The sequence below is a fragment of the Colobus angolensis genome, unplaced genomic scaffold (genome assembly GCF_000951035.1).
Source record: "Colobus angolensis palliatus isolate OR3802 unplaced genomic scaffold, Cang.pa_1.0 Scaffold16, whole genome shotgun sequence".
NCBI lineage: Eukaryota > Metazoa > Chordata > Mammalia > Primates > Cercopithecidae > Colobus > Colobus angolensis.
Genome location: NW_012114710.1, coordinates 6,473,332 through 6,497,751, shown reverse-complemented (window position 1 = coordinate 6,497,751; position 24,420 = coordinate 6,473,332). Strand labels below are relative to the sequence as shown.

Below are 24,420 nucleotides of genomic sequence, written 5' to 3'. Positions count from 1 at the left end.
GGTACATCACTCTCCAAACTCTAAATTTGCTATTTTATAATTATGAATTTCCATGTACTGTACAATATTAGCTTCAGTTAAAGTGCACCCATAACATTAAATGTGTTTTGATATGTGGTTGTTGAAGCTAACTGTTAAAATTAGTTTGCTGTGATTTATTGTTGTTCATGTAAGTGGTTTATCAAATGCAATTGGAGTCCCCTTTCCTTCTGGGTTTGGTGGCCTGCTGTGTTTTTGCTTTTCTCTGGCTCCCATTAAAATCTTTAATTAAGGGAGATTTTAGAGTTCTGGGCTCAAAATTATAATTTGGTTTATTTTGTAATAGGACTCCAGAAGGCTTGACTCATTTATTTTATTTTGTTTTTTTATTTTTGAGACAGGGTCTTGCTCTGTCACCCTGGCTGGAATGCAGTGGCATGTGCATGACTCACTGCAGCCTCCACCTCCTGGCTTAAGTGATCCTCCCACCTCAGCCTCCTGAGTGGCTGGGACTACAGATGTATGCCACCCTGCCTGGCTAATTTTTGTATTTTTTATACAGATGGTGTTATGCCATGTTGCCCAGGCTTCTTTAGAACTCCTGGGCTCAAGCAATACACCTGCCTCGACCTCCCAAAAGGCTGAGTTTACAGATGTGAGCCACAGTGGCTAACCAGAAGCTTTGAATTCTTCATGAAACTCTGAAGCACATAAACACATAAGCCAGGCATCCCTCAGTGAATAACTCCTCAGCAAAAGGAAATGAAAGTATAAGTGCATTGCATCAAATGGTGGCTTCAGGAGAACAATGCTGTTCTTCAACAGGCTTTTCAGCTAGCAAGGCAAATAGTTTGTAGACCCTTTTTGGTGCATTTTACAGAAGACAAGTGCCTTTTTTTCTGACTTGCTTAAGATCTGTAATTTAAATAAGTACATTTGGACCCTGTATGAAATTGCTCTTCACTGTTAGCAACTAATTCTTCCTGAATGAGGGGTATGCAGCTTATTTGTTCAAGAAGAGTATAACGAGGGTATATACTTAGCTAGACTCTTTTGAGAATATAAAGATGAATCAAAGGCATTTCCTGCCTTCAGGGAGTACAATCCAATTGTGGAGAAAAGACCAATAACTCCATTACAGAGCCTGTGCGGTGCATGCATCAGAGTGGTGTTGAAAGGTTTAGGATGGCAAGGGAAAGCACAATGACTCCAGATGGGTGGCCATTTCTAAATAGTGCTCCTAGTTCTGTTCCTCAGATGTGTTAACTAGACACTTGAAACTGAAGGTGTCCTTGATACTCTGAGCTAATGGTGAAAATAACCAATCTTGGACAACTATCCCATGCAAGGTTACAGTTGTAGTGGGAAATGCTGCAGTCTCATCCGTCTTGATCTGCTAGCCTCGTGTTCACACACTTACCCGTGCTTCACCAAGTATGCACTGCCCTGAGGAATCTCTCCAGTCTCCCTCTCACACTGCTCCGCACTGCATATTTGACCCAAAGAAGTGAGTCTTGGTGGAGGCAACATATAAAGATTAGTAGAGAAAGGGGAAGCACCAACTCATATTAGCTAAGTAATTGCTTAGCTAATTACCACCCCCAGCCAGAAAATGAAAAATTATAGGTTAACTCTGCAGATGTGACTTCCAGTCCAGAAGAGTCAGAAGATTTGGTATTTCCAGTTTCCATTAGTCTCAATTTCATGGGAAATAGTATTTCAGAATTCCAAAAAGAAAACTGTTGTTCATTTATAACAGTGAATGAAAATGCCAAACCTTACTGTTATTATACTTATCTTACCATACAAGTTGATATACACACAAAGTACTTCTCAGTCTAGCCACTACACTAATTACCACCATATAGGATATTAAGGAGAAAAACTAGTATAAACTATCCACTTTAAATTTTTGTTTAAAAATGTAAGAAAAAGCAAAATTCAGAATATTCTACTACCAATGAACCTTTGTTTACTAGTATAGAAAATATGATTAGGAACTTATATTGATTACTTTCACAGAATAAATTCATTACTTTTTAGCCATATATACCCAGAATAATGTCTTTCAAGATTTATTAAATATGTATGGTTTTTTAACTCTTCTCATTAATCAAGACTTAAATAAAATCTATGATTGGAGAAAATTTTAAGAATTTGAACTTGAATCTGGATTTACATCAAGATTATTTGTTTCATTTATAAGATACGAGTTAGGGAGGAAGAATCTACTCTGTGGAACTCTAGGCTTAATGTGACTGACCTAATCTTTTTACAACCTTCGCTCCCAAACCTGTGCTCTCAGTTGAAGAAGAGGGGAAACTTCATCTTCAGTTGAAAAAAAGGAGTGAAAAACAAAGCACAGGAAGAGAAGGGCTTGCCTGCTAAGCCAGCAAATAAGCTTTTACTCAAAAATGTCTTGTTGGGCATCTACTATGATCCCAGCGTTTTAAAGTATACATTGGAGGTGTGTCCTCGAGAATCCATCTTTCCGTGTGAGAAGGCCTAAACAACTGCACCACAAAGTGTTAATTACAGTGACAGCACTGTCAGAAGGAATAACTAAATCTGCCTGGGAGTCAGAGGTTTTGCAGCCATGATGATATTTGAGCTGCGTGTTGAAGGGTAAGTATACAGTTATTTATATCTTACTCATTTCAAAAGGATTTAAGCTGTTTCCAGGTTTTGAGCAGACAGTGGGAGAGTAGAATAGCCTTTCAGGCACAGAAAGTGCCAAAGCACAGAAGTGTGAAAAGGTGCAATGGGCTTGGGAAGTGGCAAGCTGTTCTGAGGACACATGCATAGAATGCACCTCTATGTACTCTATTGGAAGCCAGGCAAATAATGTCAACAAATATGCCATCCTCTAACAGTGGTTTGCAGACTTGAGCATGCATCAGAATTCCCAGGAGAGCTTTACAAAGAACTGTTTACTGGGCCTCATTCCCAGAGTTTTTAATTCTGCTGGTGTGTGGCCTTGGAAAGCAAGAATTTGCATTTTTCACAAATTCCCGAGTGATACTGGTGCAGCTGGTCTTGGGACCATACTTTAAGAACCATTCAGGGAAGGAAACACTTGGTAGATTATGTCACATGTCCAAGAGACAGAGTAAATAGACTGCAACCCATTTATGGAAAGATGAAATAAACTTGAGAATGTCTAAAGCATAACAAGATTACTTGGAATGATGGCATATGGGGAATAAGAGAAAGGGAAGGAGTCCAGGATGTTAAAATTATGTTCCATAATATAAATGAAATACTATAGTGTTTACGAATTCAAAGAATCTTATTCCACCAACAAACCATACTGTTGCAGGAAGTCAGGGACCCCGAATGGAGAGACTGGCTAAAGCCGTGGCAGAAGAACATAAATTGTGAAGATTTCATGGACATTTATCAGTTCCCCAAATTAATACTTTTATAATTTCTTATGCCTGTCTTTACTGCAGTCTCTGAACATAAATTGTGAAGATTTCATGGACATTTATCAGTTCCCCAAATTAATACTTTTATAATTTCTTACACCTGTCTTTACTGTAATCTCTGAAAATAAATTGTGAAGATTTCGTGGACACTTATCACTTCCCCAGTGAATATCCTTGTGATTTCCTATGCCTGTCTTTAATCTCTTAATCCCATTATCTTCTTTGTAAACTGAGGAGGATGAATGTCGCCTGAGGACCCTGTGATTGTATCAACTGCACAAATTGTTTGTAGAGCATGTGTGTTTGAACAATGTGAAATCTGGACATCTTAAAAAAGAACAGGATAACAGCGATGTTCAGGGAACAAGAGAGGTAACTTTGAACTGGCTGCCGGTGAGCCAGACAGAACGGAGCTATATTCCTCCTCTTTCATAAGCAAATAGGAGAAATATCACTGAATTCTTTTTCTCATCAAGGAACATCCCTGAGAAAGAGAATGTGCCCTGAAGGTAGGCTTATAGACTGCCCGTTTTTAAGGCGTTCCGTCTTTTCTGGTCGAAGCCAAAGGGATGAAATAAGCCCCGGTCTCCTATAGTGCTCCCAGGCTTATCAGGTGGACAAAAATTCCCACCTAATAAATTTTGGTCAGACAAGTTTTCTGCTCTCAAACCCTGTTTCCTGGTAAGATGTTATCAATGACAATGTGTGCCCGAAACTTCATTAGCAATTTTAATTTCACCTCATCTGGTGGTCCTGTGATCTCGCCCTGCCTCCATTTGCTTTGTGATATTTTATAACCTTGTGAGGTATGTGATCTCTGTGACCCACACTGTATTCATGCACTCCCTCCCCTTTTGAAAATCACTAATAAAAATTTGCTGGTTTTATGGCTCGGGGAACATCACGGATCCTGCCGACATGTGATGTCTCCCCCGGACATCCAGCTTTAAATTTCTCTCTCATGCTCTTTCCCTTTATTTCTCAACCCAGCCGAGACACTTGGGAAATAGAAAAGAACCCATGTTAAACACTGGGAGCGGGTTCTCCCGATACCATGTAAAGTTTTAGATCATTTTCTTGCCAGTGTCATGAGTTAGGTCTTTACAGCTAGAAAAAGAGATGGCCCAGTCATGGTCATTCAGCAGTCATACCTCAAAAATGTGTAACATGAAGTCCACTCAGATAGGAGCAAACCTTCCTAAGGAATCTTCTAGGGGTGCTGAACCCACTTCCAGTGGTTGCAGAACTCATTGCACCCACTCTTAGTATCAGAACCTTGGCTGTAAGTCACTTGTGGTGTTTCAGCAAAAGAAACTCAACAGAGTAGACAGACAACCTACAAAATAGGAGAAAATATTTGCAAACTATGCATCTGACAAATGTCTAATATCCAGGATCTGTATGGAACTTAAACAAATTTTCGAGCAAAAAGTAAACAACACCATTAAACAATAGACAAAGGCCATGAACACTTCTCAAAAAAAGACATACGTGTGGCCAAAAAGCATATGAAGAAATGCTCACTATTATTAATCACTAGAGAAATGCTAATCAAGACTACAGTGGGATACCATCTCACGTCAATTAGAATGGCCATTACTAAAAAGTCAAAAAGTAACAGATACGGGCAAGGTTGTGAAGAAAAGAGAGGGAGGAGTGTAAATTAGTTCAGCCATTGTAGAAATAAGTGTTGTGATTCCTCAAATAAAACAGAATTACCATTCAACCTAGCAATCTCACTATTGGGTATATATCCAAAGGAATATAAATTGTTCTGCCACAAAGACACACGCATGCATATATTCATTGCAGCACTATTCACAAATAGCAAAGACAGGAAATCAGTCTGAATACCCATCAATGGTAGACTTGATAAATAAAATGTGGTGTATATGCACCATGAAATACTATATAGTCATGAAAAAGAATGAGATAATGTTCTTTGCAACCACATGGATGGAGCTGGAGGCCATTATCCTGAGGGAACTAACGCAGGAACAGAAAACCAAAATACCTCATGTTCTCACTTATAAGTGAGAGCTAAACAATAAGAACACATGGACGCAAAGAAGGGAAAGCAGACACCAGTACCTAACTTAGGGTAGAGGGTTGCAGAAGGGAGAGGATCAGAAAAAATACCTATTGGCTACTATGCTTATTATCTAGGTGACTAAATAATCTGTACACCAAAGTTCCATGACACACACTTTACCCATATAACAAATCTGCATATGTACCCTTGAACCTAAAATAAAAGTTAAAATAAAATTGTGGTGTTTCTAGCCTCCGTGTACTTCAGTAAGTGTAGGATCCCTGTCCCCTGACCCCCAGTACCTAAGAGACTTCATAACAACTATAAAAAATTGATAAATTGAGACTGGTGGAAGCCATAAAATGGAAAGATAAATATATTTGAGTAAGTTGATACCAATTATATTAAACACTTACATGAAAGCTTTGAAATTAACTTCCAGTTTCTCTGTCTAGCAACTATGGAGCCCTTAGCCAAGAATACTTAAGGAATAGTCTCTGTTCTGATCTCTCCTCCTTTGAATGTTTTTCTTCTTCAGGTGCCTTGATTCTGATGACACTCTTCTTGAGTTGTATGATGTTCTTGACTCTTGCAGGGCTGTTGAAATAATCAAATCTTTATTAAGTACAAACGCTTATTTATCTTTTTGCAGATTTTGAATTTTCCCATCAATATAATTTCTGTCAATAGTATATCCAAAGCAGTTGCTTTCCTTAATCCTCATTGCTAAATATTTATAACTCATTAGCCTTTCTGTTTTTACAGCCCGTGAACCCTCTGCGTCTCTTGGATTGGACTACAGCCTTTGTGGTATGCCCTTGGTTAAGACTGCATAGGGGATGGAAGGAAAGTATGGAGTGGGTGGGAGTAAGATAGGTGTTACATTTTACTCCTTTTGACTGGAAGGATAACTTTCATATGGGGTTTAAACTGAAAAAAGACTGGTGCAGTGGGTCACGCCTGTAATCCCAGCACTTTGGGAGGCCGAGGTGGGTGGATCACCGGAGGTCAGGAGTTCGAGACCAGTCTGGCCAACATGGTGAAACCCAGTCTCTAGTAAAAATACAAAAAATAGCCAGGCGTAGTGGGGGGCCCCTGTAATCCAGCTACTTGGGAGGCTGAGGTAGGGAGAATAGATTGAACCCAGGAGGTGGAGTTTGCAGTGTGCCGAAATCATGCCTCTGCACTCCAGCCTGGGTGACACAGTGAGACTCCATCTAAATAAAAATAAATTGGAAAAAAATGTCTTCCCTTGGACAGAAATTTTACCCTTTCTTTATAGCAACATTAAACAGTCTTTGGCTGCAGCGTTTCAGGAATTTCTCTGATTCACCATTTTGTGCTCACAAATCATATGGGAAACAAAAACTTGCATAATACATTTCCACAGTATTGGGGTAAGAGGGGATTAATAAATTATACCTCCTCACCACCTAGGTTTTGAACTGTTGAGAGAGATGTGGGTCAGTCAAATGAAGGTCAAAACTTTAACAATATTCCTGATAGAGCTGATGGAGAATGGACCTTAGAGTGAGAGCCAAATAACTCTCTGCTGCCAGTAGGAACTTTGGAATAGCCCAGTACCTGGAAGATTTGAGTGTAGAGCTGACAGACTAACCTAGGCCAATCACCGTGACCCACTTACCAGGTAATTAATTCAACCACCACAGAGAGCAAGAAGCCACGAGAAATACTTCCTCATGGAAAGCAAAGGATCAGTTATGTAAGATGTATATTTTATAAGGGAGTTTTAAAGACAGTAATTAAAAAAGTGGCCAGGTGCAGTGGCTCACACCTGTAATCCCAGAACTTTGGGTAGCCAAGGCAGGAGGATCACTTGAGACCAGGAGTTTGAGACCACCCTGGACAGCGTAGTGAGACCCCATCTCTGCAAAATACGTTTTTAAAAAAGAAAATAACAATGACTAACACTAACTGTGTCTAACAATGACTTCTAAACGGTAGAAAAAATAGTTTCTTCTCTCAAAGGTAATAAATGTCAAACACAATAAGGAATTTTAAAAATTCAAGAAAGTTAATATTTATTTTTCAATCTGTGAATGAAGATGATGATTAATTACATGCATATCTTGTGTTGACTCCACTAAAAGCCTGTTTAATTTTTTAAAAGGTACCATTAGGAGAGTTAAGGTTTTCTAACATTGTCACACACTAGTTCTTCTTCCATCTGTCCTCCAGTTTGCATAGTGGTAGAGTTAAAGCTGGATGCATGGCCACCCAGCGAGAAATACAATTGTTTAGTTTTACTTGCAACTAGAAGTAGCCACATGAATAAGTTCTCTCCAGCAGAATGGTAACATAAGAGTGATGTGTTCAACTCTAACTTCATTTATTTGTTTTTTGGGGGTTTTTTTGAGACACAGTCTCACTCTGTTGCCCAGACTGGAGTGCAGTGGCACAATCACAGCTCATTGCCTCCTCATCCATCCAGGCTCAAGCAATTCTCCCACCTCAGCCTCCCAAATAGCTAGGACTACAGGTGCATGCTACTACACCCAGTTATTTTTTGTATGTTTTGTAGAGGCAGGTTTTGCCATGTTTCCTAGGCTGGTCTTGAACACCCGGGCTCAAGTGATCCTCCCACTCAGCCTCCCAAAGTGCTGGGGTTATAGGCGTGAGCTGATGTGCCCAGCCGAATCTTACTTGTTTAAAATGAAATGAGTTGTTGTTCCCCACTTTCATTCCCCCTCTGAGTTGAAATGCCAACATGGCAGAGACCCAAGGCACCAGGGACCCTTTGTGACCTAACAGAGCAGAGCCACTCTAACCACTTAGCCTGGCCAGACTGTGAGATGAGAAATAAACTCCTACCTTATTTAGGCCACTATATGTTTAGTGTCTTGTCTTCTGTTTGTTTTAGTATCAGCTTAACATATTATTTAACACAAATATGTATGCCCCATTTAAAAGGTATTTAAGAAAATATTCAATAGAAAGATATCTGTACAATTAGCAACTGTGGTGGATTAAATAATGGACCCCAAATGATATGCCTACTCAGAACCTGTGAATGTGAATTTATTTGGAAGTATAGCCTTTGCAGATACAATGAAGGTAAGGATCGCCAGATGATATCATCTGGGATTAACCAGGTGAGCTCTAAATCCAATGGCACATGTCTTCGTAAGAGACAGAAAAGAAAAACAGAAGAGAAGAAAACCACGTGAAGGCAGAGGCAGAGATGGAAGGGAGGCATCTGAAGCCTAGGGACACCTGGTGTCTGCAGGAGCTGGAAAAGGCAAGGAAGGATTCTCCCCTAGAGCTTTTATAGAGAGCATAGCCCAGCTGACAATTTGGTTTTAGACTTCTGGCCTCCAAAGTGTGAGAAAATAAGTTTCTGTTGTTTTTAAGCCACATACATAGTTTGTGGTGATGTCTTATGGCAGCTCCAGGAAACTAGAACAGCGACCTAATAAAATTTGATCGTGAAGATGGAGAAACTGGACATGGAGAAATAAAAAGAATAATTTCTTGTATTGTTGTGAAATGCTAAGAGAAGCACAGAGCACTATTTACATTAGTTTTATATACTGGCTCATTCATTCATGACTTTTTAAAAAATGATCTGAAATGCCTCAACTGCTGAAATGTGCAGGGCATATAAAATGAACCACAGGGTCCTAGCCCTCAAGAGGTTCCTTGTCTCCTTGGAGAACATAGATGTTCATAGACAATACTGTTTTATTCATTTTAAAAATAAATTTCATGTGAGAATTACAGGCTACTTGGCAATGAGGAAATCACTCAGAGTTGTTGGAAAAATAAGCTTACCTGTCTAAGAAAATCAGATATGCAACTTGTCCTATGTCTGGTGAATAGGATAATAATAATAATTTCTTAAAAAGGTTACTTGTACTTCTAAAGCAATTCACTTTATAAAATAAATTTTTTAAATAAAATATCCTCTAATTTAGTTGAATGCTTACTCATAGTGATGACAACTTGAGAAATACGCTGAAAGAAAAGAATTTGAAAGCTTAATTCTTAGGAAATATTACCACTTAATGATTAATCAAAATGGGATAATATTTTAATATGAAAACAAAATGACTTACAGAGGCAAACATTTTATTTATATTTTAGTAATATCATTATATTAAAAGTTAAGTGCCAAAAAAATCACATAAACACTTTTAATGTGATTTTTTATTTTTTTTGAAGACAGGAGTCTTGAGCTCCTGTCTTCAAGTTATTCTCCTGCCTTGGCCTCCCCAAAGTGCTGACATTACAGCAGTGTGAGCCACCGTGCAGTGAGCCACTGCGCTCAGCCAAATGTGATATTTGTTATTCCTCTATGTCCTTTGGAAAAATGGTCTTCTAAAAATTGGTAAAATAAAAGGAATTGGCTTGAGTTCATTAATAAGTATTAATAAATACAGGAAAAATACTGCTTTGCATAACAAAACTAGTTCAATATTTAAAAACAGTTAAATATTTTTCATTTGCACAAAAAAATCTGACCAAACTCCTTTTCAGATTTAATGCACGTGAATAGAGCTTAAGATTAATATCTTTGTATTCCTGTTTTTATATTTTTATTGCCTTATAAGTTGATGAAATAGCATTCCCTTCTAACCAATGAAAATCTTCAATTCAGTATAAGCTGGAAAATCTATTTAATAAAGGGACTTTTTCTAGGGGGACATTTGTGCATAATTCCTCTTTCATACCCAGTGTATAAAATATGCCTTTAAAAATATATCCTGGCAGCCCGTAAATACAGTACCTATTTCAAAACACAATTGTCCTAGAGCCATTCCTCAGATTAAAAGCCAAAAACCCAAATAACAAATTGGCTCTGTGATGACACAGAAAGAATGTATTGAGCATTATTTCTTGGGTTGCATTTAGACTTGGGTATGAATAGTCCAAGATTCTTCCCTATATTAGTTTCATATTGGAGGAACAGGCTACAGAGTGACCTAAAAAGTGTCCTTCCCGGTATTATTACAGGTTAAACTGTAAAGCAATATGCGATCTATTGTCTAAGTTATCTCTAAATTTTATTTTGGAACTGCAGATCCTCACTAGGTTCTCCCATTCTGAGGGTCACCCTTCTTAATTACTCCCATTGTCTTCTGAGTCCCTTCCCCTCCCAACTAGTGTTTTAGTCTGTTTCTTTTTTTTTTTTTTTTTTTTTTTTTTTTTTTTTTTTTTTTTTTTTTTTGAGGCGGAGTCTCGCTCTGCCGCCCAGGCTGGAGTGCAGTGGCCAGATCTCAGCTCACTGCAAGCTCCGCCTCCCAGGTTCCCGCCATTCTCCTGCCTCAGCCTCCGAGTAGCTGGGACTACAGGCGCTCGCCACGTCGCCCGGCTAGTTTTTTGTATTTTTTAGTAGAGACGGGGTTTCACCGTGTTCGCCAGGATGGTCTCGATCTCCTGACCTCGTGATCCGCCCGTCTCGGCCTCCCAAAGTGCTGGGATTACAGGCTTGAGCCACCGCGCCCGGCCTAGTCTGTTTCATACTATCTTTTATTTTGGCTCCCTTCTAATTTTTTACTAAATACTGAACTTGTGTGATATTCCCTTTTATACTAGGTAGTATTATTTTGACACATAAAATGAGGACTTAGTGTATAAGAAATGTATATTGAAAATATGCTTAAAAACACCGGAAGGAAATATACCAAAATGTTTTCCTTTGAGTGTTGTTACAAGTAATTTTAAAAAATCTGCTTAGCACTTCTTATCCTTTCTAACTTGCTTTTGACAGAGAAACAGCACTTTATTTTGCTTTGTTCCAACTGCAGAATTGGACAGAAAATCCCTCTAGGTTTTTGTTTTTTTTGTTTTGTTTTGTTTTGCTCACGGGTTATCTTGTTAAAATGCCCTCACTGGAACTGTTTTATGTCAAGAAGTTTGTTGTAATGTCACCGTGATCATTTCTGATCGTGCTTAGTTAGATCTTCTGGGTTTTGTTTTGTTTGTTTGTTTGTTTTTTCATTTTCTTTTTCTTACTTTCTTTTTTTTTTGTTGTTGTTGTTGTTAATCTACCTAACAGTCTATTGATCTTCTTTGTCTTTTTAAAGAACCAGCTTTTGGTTTCATTGAGCCCTTATATGATTTTTGATTCTCAATTTAATTCAGCTCTGCTCTAATTTTGGTTACTTCTTTCCTTCTTCTAGCTTTGGGGTTACTTTGTTCTTCTTTATTAACTTCCTCTGTGTGTGATATTAGATTGTTAATTTGAAACATTTCAACTTCTTGAGGTAGGCATTTAGCACTATAAACTTTCCCCTTAACACTGCTTTTGCTTTGTTTCAGAGATGTTGGTATGTTGTGTCTCTGTTTTTATTTATTTCAAATAACTTTTTGATTTCTACTTTAATTGTGTTGTTTGTCCATAGTCATTCAGAAGCAAGTGATTTAATTTCCATGCAATTATGAGGTTTTGAGAGATCTTCTTGGTATTGATTTCTATTTTTATTCCATTCCTGTCTGAAAGTATAATGGTATGATTTTGATTTTTTTGAATTTGCTGAAACTTACTTTATAACTGAGTATGTATGTTCTGTGTGCAGATAAGAAGAATGTATATTCTGAGGATGATGAGTGGACTGTTTTGCAAATGTCTATCAGGTCCAACTGGTCAAGTGTGAAATTTAAGTCCACTATTTATTTGTTAGGTTTTTGTCTTGGTGATCTGTCTAACACCATCAGTGGGGTGTTGAAGTTCTCTACTATTATTGTATGACTATTTCTACTCATAGATCTAGAAGTACTTGTATGAATCTGGGTGCTCCAACCTTGGGTGCATACATATTCAGGACAGTTAAGTCTTCATGTTGAATTGAAACTTTTTCATTATGTCATGTCCTTCTTTGTCCTCTTTTACTGTTGCTGGTTTAATGTTGGTTTAATGTCTGTCTTATCTAACATAAGAATAGTCACCTCTGCTCTTTAATGCTTTCTATTTGCATGATAGATCTTTCTCCAACCCTTTACTTTGAGCATGGGGTGTCCTTATGCATGAGATGGGTCTCTTGAAGACAACAGATAGATGGTTTGTTTTTGTTTTTGTTGTTGTTGTTTGAGACAGGGTCTCGCTCTGTTGCCCAGTGGTGTGATCACTGCAACCTCCACCTCCTGGGTTCAAGCAATTCTTATGCCTCAGCCACCCTAGAAGCTGGTACTACAGGCACATGCCACCACACCCAGCTAATTTCAGTATTTTTGGTAGAGACAGGGTTTCACCATGTTGGCCAGGCTGGTCTCAAACTCCTGATCTCACATGATCTGCCCACCTTGGCCTCCAAAAGTCCTGGGATTACAGGCATGAACCTTCACCCCAGGTCTAGGTCTTGTTTTTTTTAATCCAACCTGCCGCTCTGTGGCTTTTAACTGGGGTATTAACACCATTTACATTCAAGGTTAAGGTTGATATGTGAAATTTTGATCCTATCATGAAGTTATTAGCTGGTTGTTTTGTAGTTTTTATTGTGTGGTTGCTTTACAGATTCTGTGGGCTATGTATTTAAGTGTCTTTTTGAGGGAGCAGATATCATTCTTTCATTTCTATGTTTAGCACTCCTCCCTTAAGGAGTTCTTATAAAGTTAGTCTCTTTGTGCTTGCTTGCCTGAAAAATATTTTATTTCTCCTTCATTTATGAAGCTTAGTTTGATGGGATATGAAATTCTTGACTGAAGTACCATTTCTTTAAGAATGCTGAAAATAGGTCCCCAATCTCTCCTGGCCTATGACTTTTACTGAGAAGTCTCCTATTAGCCCAATGGAGTTCCCTTTATATATAATCTGACCTTTTTCTCTAGTTGCTTTTAAGACTTCTCCTTTAGCATTGATCGTAGACAGATTGGTGATTATATGCCTTGGTGATATTTGTTTTATGTAGCATCTTGCAGCTGTTCTCTGGATTTCTTATGTCTGAATAGCTATATCTTTAGGAAGATTACGAAATTTCTCTTGAATTATTCCCTCAGATATGTTTTTCAGGTTGTCTTCTTTTTATCCATCTCTCTCAGGAATACCAATAATTCATAGACTTTGTTGCTTTACATAATCCAATATTTCTTGAAGACTGTTCATTTTTGAAGTTCTCTTTTCTTCATTTTTTTCTGACTGGACTAATTCGAAAGATTAATCTTCAAGCTCTGAATGTCTTTCTTCTACTTGGTTCAGTCTATTGATAACAGTTTCAATTGTATTTTGAAGTTCCTTAGTTGAGTTTTTCAGTTACAGTAGCTCTGATTGACTTATTTTTAAGATATTTATTTCTTCTTTTATTTCCTGGATTGATTTAGAAGTTTCTTATTGTTGATTTCAACTTTATCTTGGATCTCATTAAGCTTCCTTGCTATCTATGCTTTGAATTCTTTATCTGTCATTTCTGATTTTCCATTTTAGTTAGGGACCATGGCTGGAGAGCTACAGCAATCCTTTGGTGGTGTCACTACATTGAGATTTTTCATGGTGCTGGAATTCTTGCACTGGTTCTTTGTCATCTGGAGATGCTGGCATTCCTATTTTTGTAATTATTTTCCTGTGGTTAGGATTTTTTCTTCATGTTATTGTTTTTTTTCTTCTTTCCATTTCCCTGCTTTCCTAGGGGATGTGGCTGTAGAGAATTTTGGCTAGGGCCTTTGGCTTTGCATTTATAGCCCTGTGCACTTCTGTCAGCAGGTTTTATACTAGGTTGTGCAGTTCCACTCTACCCTTCCTGTGCAGAGATCTGCATGCAGAGGGACCCTCTCTGCTTTATGCCAGGCAGATCTGCAGGCACTGGGAACACCAGTTCACCTTGTTCAGTTGATATTACCCAGATGTTGCTTATAGGTAAGAGCTGGCTGTGGCCAATGCAGCTGGGTATATACTTGATCTTTGTTTACTGGAAGAAGATATCTGTTGCCTGTGACAATGCACTGATTTATGGAGTGCACAGTGGTCTGAGCTCCCTGCTTAGCCCTGGGTGGTGGAGGGGCAAGATGCATAGAGTTGGACTGGGAAGATCCACCTGCAGATCCTCCAATGGCAGGCACAAGTACCGCTACTGAGGTAGCATCCAGTGGGTGGCCACCAAGTGCCCAAAGGTGTGCCTAGGTGTGGAGCTGAGAAACCTCTTTAGCCCCAAGTTCTCTGCATGGGAAGGAGGATAGTGGGTACTCTAGGTTCCTGGAGATCTGCTTAGGTATGGGGTGGAGAGGGCCCCTCTGCATCCAGATCTCTGCACAGGAAAGGTGGATCAGCTCAGGCTGCTGAACCAGGTGAGCTGTTGTTCCAAATACTTGAAGATCTGCCTGGATGTGAAGCAGAGAGGGTCCCTCTGCACCCAGATCTTTGCACAGGAAGGGTGGGGTGGCTTAGGTTGTCAATCCAGGTGAGCACATGCTATGAATGCCTGGAGATATGCTGCGCATGGAGTGGAGAGGGCCTGACTGCACCATAATCTATACATAGGCATGGTGGGGCAGCTCAGGCTGCTCATCCAGGTGAGGGGTGCTCTGAATACCTGGAGAGACCTGCCTGTGTATGGAGCAGAAAGGGACCTGCTACACCATGTTTATGTCCCATGCTACACCATGTCCATGTCCATGAAGGGTCAGGCAGCTTAGGCTGCTGGTCCAGGCAGGTGGGTGCTCTGAGTGCCCGGATTTTTGCCTAGGGGTGGAATATAGAAGACCTTGCTGCACCATGATCACTGGGGAGCAGGCTGGGGCACCCAGCAAGGACACACGCAGACTGATTCCAGGTCACCAAGCTGGTCCTAGCTGCAAGTCTTGCCACTCAGGAGAAACTCCAGCTGTAGCAGCTCTCTCCTGCCCCAGCTTTGTGATAGGAGAGAACACAATTCCAGTGCCTACTGCTGAGGCACTTCCCAAATTGTGGCTATGTAATTCCCTACCCCACTCCAGGGCAGGTGCTCCAATCTCTTGGCAGAGACTAAAATGCTTCCACAGCCAGGCTGCCAGGTTGACAAACAATGGCTGACTTTGTACGCATCTGGATTAAAAATGGCATCCTGCTTTAGGTACCGGGTCTGGAAAAATGCCTGCAGCTTTTCCTGGTGTCTTTCCCTCACAGTGTCTCCAAGCCTCTCCCCAAGTTAATTCAGAGCTTGGGATAAACAAAGTGCTTTCCATTGGCCTGGGTTGCTTGGATCCCCAGTGGAAAGGTGAGTCACAGAGGAAGCCTTTCTGCCTCTTTCACATACTGGGGCTTCACTCACTTTTAGTAGCCAGATGCGATCACAGGAGCTGTTTGTCCACATTCTCCTCCCTGGGATCTGGGGTGTCTTTCACAATTCCAGTGGATTCCCATTTTTCTTCCTGAATTAAAGTTCACAGAATTGATCTTTAGGCACTATCTTGTTATTTCTAAGTTGCTGAGGCATGCTAAAAGCCTCTGATCTTGGAGGGCAAAAACTGCTTTCTAACTTTCTATAATAAAATGTAATAGATATTTATGTTCGTTTATTTGCAATTTAAAGTGTCAACATTATCCTACAAATGTAAATAGGTGGAAAGAGATAGCTGTGGGGTCTCTAATGCCTGTCCTCCAGGGAAGACAGCTGGGTTTACAGTTGTCTTCCCCAGGATCAGTTAGAGAATCTGGAGAATCCCATTAATCCCTTTTAAGGAATCCTTATCTAGGTAGGGATACCTGTGTAGGGCAAAGGTAGTGTTGAAGAGTCTTCTTACATCTTACCAATACATGACGCACATAAGCACCAAGGAGCCAGCATTGTGCACATTTTACTTAATCCAAATTCATTGTAAATGAGAAATATTTAAAATGATATTTAGAAACTATTGTCCAATGGAAGAGAAAAATCAAATGGGATCACTGACATACTCAATTTTAGCTTAAGTTAAAAAGAAAAGGTGATAAAATTATATTTTTGTTTAAGCACCTAGGTATCTACTATGATTTTAGAATGCCACATGGTGGTTATCAGTTGATTAGACAGAGGCTTGAAATGTGTTTGTATACATTTGCAGATGCATATAGTTTTAATGAATTATCTTTTTGCCATGAAATTCTATGTGTAACTTAGCAGTATTGCTTTTTGGTAATATATTATTAGATAAATCTTTGGCAAAGTTGACATGAAATCCATTGTTGTTCTATTCAAGCATCCAGAAAGCACTTTATTTTAAGCACAATTCAGGTGGTAGAAAGAATAAAATCAGTTGCGTTGGTGTTGCTGCTTTTTCACTCTGAAAAAGATTTTTGTTGCGTTAAAGCCATTTTGCTTCTCGAAGTGAATCTTCTTTTGTGTATTTTCAGTAAGGTTTCTTACAGGCATTTTCAAATAAAATACATAAGTGGAGATATATTAAACCAGTAATTCTGTTTTCCAGGTGTTCAGTTTCAACTTCAAAACACAAAGAAAAATGTCAAATAGGACTTAGAATAAAGTTGCACTAGGTTTTTAAGACTTACATTCACTTGTGGAACTACTCATATTTTAAGACAAATAGAAAAATGTTCCCCCTGGTGAAATGTTTGCTATTATATGATACATAGTTAAATCAATGAGAAATAAGGGCAAAAATAGACAAATACTAAAGAAAAGCTTCATTGTGCAAATATACTCAGAAAAACCTTGAAAAACATACCTCCTAGTTGTAAATATTACAGCTGAGTTTACACAAAATGTCTATTAAAGCCAGTGGAAGTCATGCATTCATACATTTCTGGCTAGTATAGGAGTTTTTAATAATCACTAAAGCCTTATATAAAGGTCTATATGATTCCTTGTCTTAATTATTTTAAGTAGCAGTTCCCATTTCAATGTCCAATTTTTCTGCTGATTTAATGTTTTGAAACACTAATTTCTAAACAAAGGGGATAATCACTATTTCAGTTGTAAATTAGTAGGTATCACATTTGCTTTTGTAAGCTTGATTTGCAATTGTTGTTTAAGCATTTACATATTAGCATAACAACAGATAACCTCATATTATGTTTTGGTAATGACTATGTAGACATTTTATCTGTGAGAGGGCTAATGCCTGTCATGGATCAACCCACTAGTAACTTGTGCTTATTTAAATCTGGTTTTAGCCTAATGGTTTGCTTATCTCACTTTGAGGGGCTATTAAACAGCAAAAATAATTTAGAATTTAAAAATTTTGTATTACTTTTTGGAAATAGAAAAAAAACATGTTATAAAGAATAAACTAAAGCAGTTTGAGCACAACAGATTTGATGAAGGCCATCTGCATTTGCTGCCTCCATAATCTGCCTTCCTTAACCTATTTATCTGCAGATTCTGTAGAAGAACCTCTTCTTGCAAGATCATTCATTCATGCCTTGAGACAGTATGACTCAAGCTGACCTTTTTTTTTCCAAGGAGTTTTTAAGTAAGTAAATGAATATACCAGTCAGGAGATGGAAGAGAAGTCCAGCCTGGAGATGCAAATATAGAAGGTACCAGTATTTTAGTAGTTGGTAAAACCAGGGCAGTGTATGAGATTATCTAGGAAAAAGATTATCTATCAGTTTTCTAAAGCCCATGCCTTTTTTGAATAAACAGAATACCTTTTTCCCCACACCATCGTCATTGAGAATCTTAGCTTTAGCATCCACCTAGTTCCAGCTTTGTTTTTGTGTTCTACATTATAAAACCAATATTTTTGGCTTCATTTTCAAATTACTATAACATTTAATATGCCTTTTCAGACTATATATGATACCCCTGATGAATAAGAAGAGCAGCCAGCTGAGCATGGAAACTCTACAAAGGGAACAGCTGTGACTGACCCACTCACCTCACAGGGTGGCTAAGAGCAGCAAGCCATATAGCTACCATATAGGTAGAGGTCTTTGAGACTCAGTATATAAAAGCCGGAATTTACATGATACTCTTGCTAAAAACAGATAATATCCATTTTTAAGAATGTATGCAAAAGGAAATTTTTATGTTAGCACTTGCTTTTGGAAAGTCTAGCATGGTATATTACAGCGATTAGTAGTTCTATTCATTGCAAAATTTCAACCACATAGCTGCAAAGTAACTCACGGTAGATATATTTTATTATCAGCATTCAAACCCTTCTCCTCTCTCTTAATATTTAATTGTTCTCTAATTCTAAATTTAGCAAGTCGAATGGAATAGCTCATGAACAGTGTAGGTAGTAGTATGGGTATCCGTTGTTCATTGTGGGCAGTGTTAGATTCACTGTCAAGATTTTGTTGAAATCCATGGACTGGTTTATAAATGTATAATTGCTCTGTATATTATGCTGTTTACAGTGAATGTCAAGTCCTTGACTGACACCAATATCAGTAAAATATATTCTGCAAACAAAAACAGTATTTTTTACTTTTAAATCAATAGTTCATGTGTACATTGTTTATAAATTTCAGGGAGATTGGGTTACTATTTAATATGTTTTATCAGAGTACTAAGAGTATTTCTAAACTTGTCTTAACTAAGTCTCCTCCCCAATACCTCTGAGAGGTGTATTCTCACAAAGCAAATGATTCAAAGGAGAAAATAATCAAGCAACAACAGTAAAAAATAAATAAATAAATAAAAATAAAAACTTTATTAGTTAGGAATTTAGCTTCAAGCCACTCTACAAAGCTCTAGTAAGCTTGGCTGAGTACATGAAAGGCTTCTTTTTCCTGAGCTCATTAGGCCTGAACAGCCTCAAGCAAAGGCAGGCTCTTAGGATGCTCTCTCTTCACTTTTTTTTTCTTTTCTTAGATTCCAGTGGGCACTAATGGAAATGGAGAGAAAGACAAACAAGAGGACCCTGTTAGCTCCCTGTGTACTGCAGAAGTGGTGTAGGCTGTGCTCCGAACTTAGAAAGAAGCAAAAGAGGACAACCCCTCTATCCCCAGATTCCCTCCCAGCCCTATTCTGCCAGCCAGCTGATTGGAAAGGGAGGCCTTTGGTGACCTCTTTCTTGACACCAAGGGAAAACCTGACCCTAGAAAAATCAGCTCGATCAATATTATGTGATCTTACCAAGGCAAGCGACCCTACTCCCTAAACTGGTGGAAAGGGTGTGAATGTCAACTAGAGTTCTATACTTTAAAAACAACCAAAATATTGCAAATTTTGAGTATCTTTCCTAAAGAAAGCAACATATTGTAATCTTTTATCTGTTAGACAAATCTCTGTTAAAAAAACGCTTTGTTGAGACTCTCAAGTCTCTAAAAAATAACTCAGCCATCTTTTGATTCCTTGGGGACCCATGAAAAAGTCTGAGCACACACGCATTCTTTACAATGAGTCTCTGGCACGAAACCAGAGCCCTAGTGAGTGAGGCTGAGTCATGGCATTCCGCAAAGCCTCCTTTTGTGCCGCTGGCCTAAAGCCTAGATGAAAAGAAAGCAAAGAGGCTCCTTTGACTCCACTGCCCTAGGCCTACGCCCTAATTGTTGCTTTCAGAGTCTTATAACTTCAGCAGTAAGAAGGGGGAAAGTCAACTTTAAGAAAAAAAGTGCCAAGGGTAAAAGATCAGTTCTCCTTCATAACGTAGAACTGATCTTACCTGTGTTACCCAGTTGTGAGCCATTGGTGTGCATGTGTGAGTGAGTGTGTGTGTTGGGGGAAAATGGAGCATTTGAATGTGAAAACTATGTGAAAAGGCACACTCTATAAGAGACAAAGAACAGCAAATCCCACAGAATGCTAAAGGTACCAAAGGTAGAGGTAGAGCTGTTTACTTGTCTGCAAATCTTTTGGAAACTTTCAGTCAACAGCTGACTGGCTCAGTTTCTAAATTGTATCTTCCCTTGGCTCTCTGGCCTTCTCTCACTGAGATACTCATCATGTTGTATTATTCTTCAACAGCCATCGTTTTCCTAGACTGGAAGCTCCCCGAGAGCCAAGATATGTCTGTCTTGTTCTCCAGCACTTACTAGGCAGTCAATAGATTTTGTTTTTCCTGTTGAATGGCATTTAATCTACACTTGACTATAACCTTTATTCAGAACACTATTGGGGAAGGTAGTTAGGGGAGGGCTTCTTCATATCTCCTAAAGCATACAGTCTTTAACCAAGATTAACTCTGGAAGTATTATCATTTAAATAACCTGATTGCGTTAGGAAAATTAGACTCATACGCACACACACAGACACAATTTTAATTTGTTAGCCACTCAGACTAGGTTTTATGTGTCCATAGCCCCATGAACCATCCTCTTTTTGTATGCTCACTTGTAATTTCATTACGAAAATTTTTGTTTCAGCTAGGCTGTAAACCACAGGAGTACAGTAGACTGTGTCTTTTTTGTTTACTGCTGGATTCCTTGGGCCTAACACCTGGCCTAGCATATATTAGATATTCAATAGGTATTCACTGAATAAATGAATGAAACACTCAGCAATCCCTTTTTGCAGACAAATCAGTAAACTCTTTTTGTCAGTTGCTCATTTGATCACCTCCAGGTTTTCATTCAAAGACCATTAGAGGTCTAGTGTGTATGCTAACTATTGTAGTTACTGCAGCTATTCATTATCAGTTATGCCTATGCTTCAGTAACTCTTATATTTCATTAGAAAGACAAGGAAAAAGAAATTGTTACATTACTATATCAGAAATTAATTTTACAAGATATCTGAAACTCAACTCTGAAATACATCTAATTTTTTGACATTATAAAATGGTACATACATCTCTATATACAATATATAATACATCTGTATAAATCTGGACAGTATAATACAGTTTTTACTGCATCAAAACTTTTCAGTAAAGTTATATATAAGTAAAAGTTTAAACTATAGGCCAAATTTATTTTTGTATTTACACATGGTCACAAATAACTCTTGGTGCACAATGGTATTTCTATTCTAGACAATCCCCACAGTTTCACTTATGTCAGGTACCTTACAAAAAAGATCTTTTCAGTATTTAATATAAATATAGATATCAAAACTGATTCTTCATTTTTTGAATTACTGAATTTTCAACAGATTTTACCTTATGTTTAATCAAAAGAGATAAATAGGACTGGAAAAGTCAATTATAAAAGTAGTTGCTGCTTGCTAGTCTTACACAAATTTTTATATTCCTTTAAAGTAGAAACTTGAGACAGCAGAAGATAGTGATAAATTCTTACTTGTAATGTGTGTGCTTTAAAAAAAAAATTTATGTATCATTTTTATGTTAGATGCCTTTTAATTAACATTGTCAAATTATAAGGCCCTCAGTATTAAAAGGAATCCAGAAAGATATTCATTCTGAGAAAAAAAAATGGTAATTTAAATATAGTATTTCTATTTAATCCAGGAAAGTTCAACTTTGCTCAATTCATAAACATTTAAACATGATTTATTTCCATAATAGGAACAGCTATGCGGAGGAGGAATGACAAGTAGAAGAGGGGAAAAGGGAAAATATAAACAAAAACAAATAATTACATTTCACACAGAAGCAGAGAAACAGAAAGTGAAATCTGAGATGTGAGTAAAGTACTCTTGTTACACCATGTTAACCACTTAGGCTGTAAGATTCAGCGTGTGACACAATTTCCTGAGACTTTTGAAGTGGTAATACTAATTATATGATTAAGTATAGTATTCTTAACCTTGACCCTGGAAGCTCCAGAAGCTTTCATTCATTATTTATTCATGGAGCTCAGACTATACTACTCTGGAGGTACAGAGATGGCTATTTGCCTTCGAGGGATATACAACCAGTTAGAGAAGACAGACAAATAATCAGAGGATGGTAATACAGTTTCATATGTACTATAATACTGGAAATGCTATTTTTTGTGGCAAAACATGCTAAGAAAAGAGTCTAAAAACTCTTTCTCAGGATTTCATTTGCCGGATGTTAAAATGGCATTTTACAGCTATATTTTTTAAACTGGCATTAGTTGCACTTAAAATAAGCATTTCATAGCAATACTATTCAATATTATAGTTCCCTATATAATAAGTGAATACTATTTTAATCATATATTATTTCGAGTCAGTGTGCAACTTTTTCCCACAGTTAATATGGGACTAGCTAATTTCATAATTGATATATCAGAGCAAATTCAGCAGAGTGGGAAGGAATGAATTTGACATTTAATTCCTTGCTTCAGAATGTAGCAAAATGGTAACTCCTTTGAAGCTGCCCCCAACTTTTTCTGAGTTTGGGGTTCTGTGAATATTTTTGGTTCTGTGAGAGTTGCAACAGTGTTGCTGGAGGGAACTATAGCACTAAATACCATTCTGACACCTTTGTTTATGTGGGTGATCATAGTGATAGCTTTTTATATAAAATCAGGAAAAGTTCTGGATACTTCAAAGGAATCACTCCACCATTTAAATTAGTATTTCCACTGAGCAAGGATTCTATGCAAAGGCTACTCCAAGTAGTGTCATGAGGAGGATGCAATAAATAGAGGTCCTACTGCCTAATTTGTTTCATTAAGTATACATTAGGATTAACCACTCAAAAACACTAATCACAGTTTGGGCAAACATCCTCTCCCTCCTCTGAAAAAGTTTTAAGACTGAACTGAAAGGTAATTCTACCAGAACTCTGAAGACAGTGTTGTGTAAAATATTCCCAGTGAAAATAAATTAGTGGAGAAAAAAGTCTTAAAGAGAGGGCAAAATATACACAGCAGAAATTACGGAGAGCAGAGATACATTAGAAGGAACAGAGATACAGCAGGAAGGGTTGGTGAAGGGATTAGTTTGAGACCAAAAGAAACTGAAAGTTGAAGAACTGGGGGTTTTAGAAATGCATTGATAACCAGTTTGGCTTGATTTCAGTCACATATATGATTTCTTCATTCTTACTCTTAGGAGTATGCCTAAGAACATGCTGCACTGTCTTTGCTTCTTCACCCAATCTTTGCTTCTTCACCCAAGCCATCGCAAGAGAGGTGGAACCAATGATACATTTAGTAAATTTGATTAGAATAAGAGTATCCTTGGCTGAACTTCAGCCATCATTCCTTTTAGGAGCATTATTTCCTGCAGAGAGCAAATGTTCTACTGCTCCTCCAAGGACAAGCTCTTTCTTCCATATAAGAAGACTTGTTTGGGTCCAGTGCTGCCCTGAACTTGGTTAAATCTTCTGTATTCTGAGATTTGGCATTATCAAATTCCTGTGGCTAACAGACATAAAGCTATATTCTCCAACCTGGTCTCTATTATTAATAAAAATGTTATGTTAGTTTCTGTCTGTTATTCTTTTGTTTCTCAATGAGATCAGTATTGGATGGGAGAAAGGAGTGTTATCTCACATGCCAATTAATTATTTAGTCATCAAGTATAGCATTCATTACGTGAGTGTGGCAGACTGCTAGTGGGCCCCCCAAATCTGCCTTTCCATTCTTAATAATACAAGGATATGGCCAGGCACGGTGGCTCAAGCCTGTAATCCCAGCACTTTGGGAGGCCGAGACGGGCGGATCACGAGGTCAGGAGATCGAGACCATCCTGGCTAACACGATGAAACCGCATCTCTACTAAAAATATACAAAAAACGAGCCGGGCAAGGTGGCGGGCGCCTGTAGTCTCAGCTACTCGGGAGGCTGAGGCCGGAGAATGGCGTAAACCCGGGGGGTGGAGCTTGCAGTGAGCTGAGATCCGGCCACTGCACTCCAGCCTGGGTGACAGAGCGAGACTCCATCTCAAAAAATAATAATAATAATAATGATACAAGGATATCCAGCTAGAGACCATATTTCCAGTTCCCCTTGCACAAAATGTGACCATAGAGCTTAGTATCACCATGGAAAATGATCAGAAGCAATGAGTGCAACTTCTACCTCACTTGCTTCAAAGGAAGTTACTTTCTCTTGTCTTCCTGTGAACTAGACCTTAGGAATGGCTTCAAGTTAATTTGACTTTTCAGAGGAGGACTGAGTCCCAGGTGTTAGTAGAGCAGCATTGTGGAGGGAATCTGAGTTGCTGAATGTCCTTGGAGAGTAGACTTGGCCCACTATGCTTCCCTGCACTGTTACATATAAGTGGAATAAACATTTGTCTCATTTCCATTGTGTAGCTGGGGCTCTTTCTTAAAGAAGCTTAGTGTTTA

At 38.3% G+C, this 24,420-nt stretch overlaps 1 protein-coding gene across 1 annotated transcript in view; it reads right to left on the bottom strand.

Annotated features, from left to right (window-relative positions):
• Positions 1-23,250, bottom strand: part of TMEM64 (transmembrane protein 64) — a 54,037-nt gene extending 30,787 nt beyond the window's left edge. Inside the window, exon 1 of the mRNA XM_011937201.1 lies at positions 23,175-23,250. Within this exon, the coding sequence (XP_011792591.1) occupies positions 23,175-23,250 (76 nt within the window). The remainder of the gene's footprint in view (positions 1-23,174) is intronic.
• Positions 23,251-24,420: the final 1,170 nt, after the last annotated feature.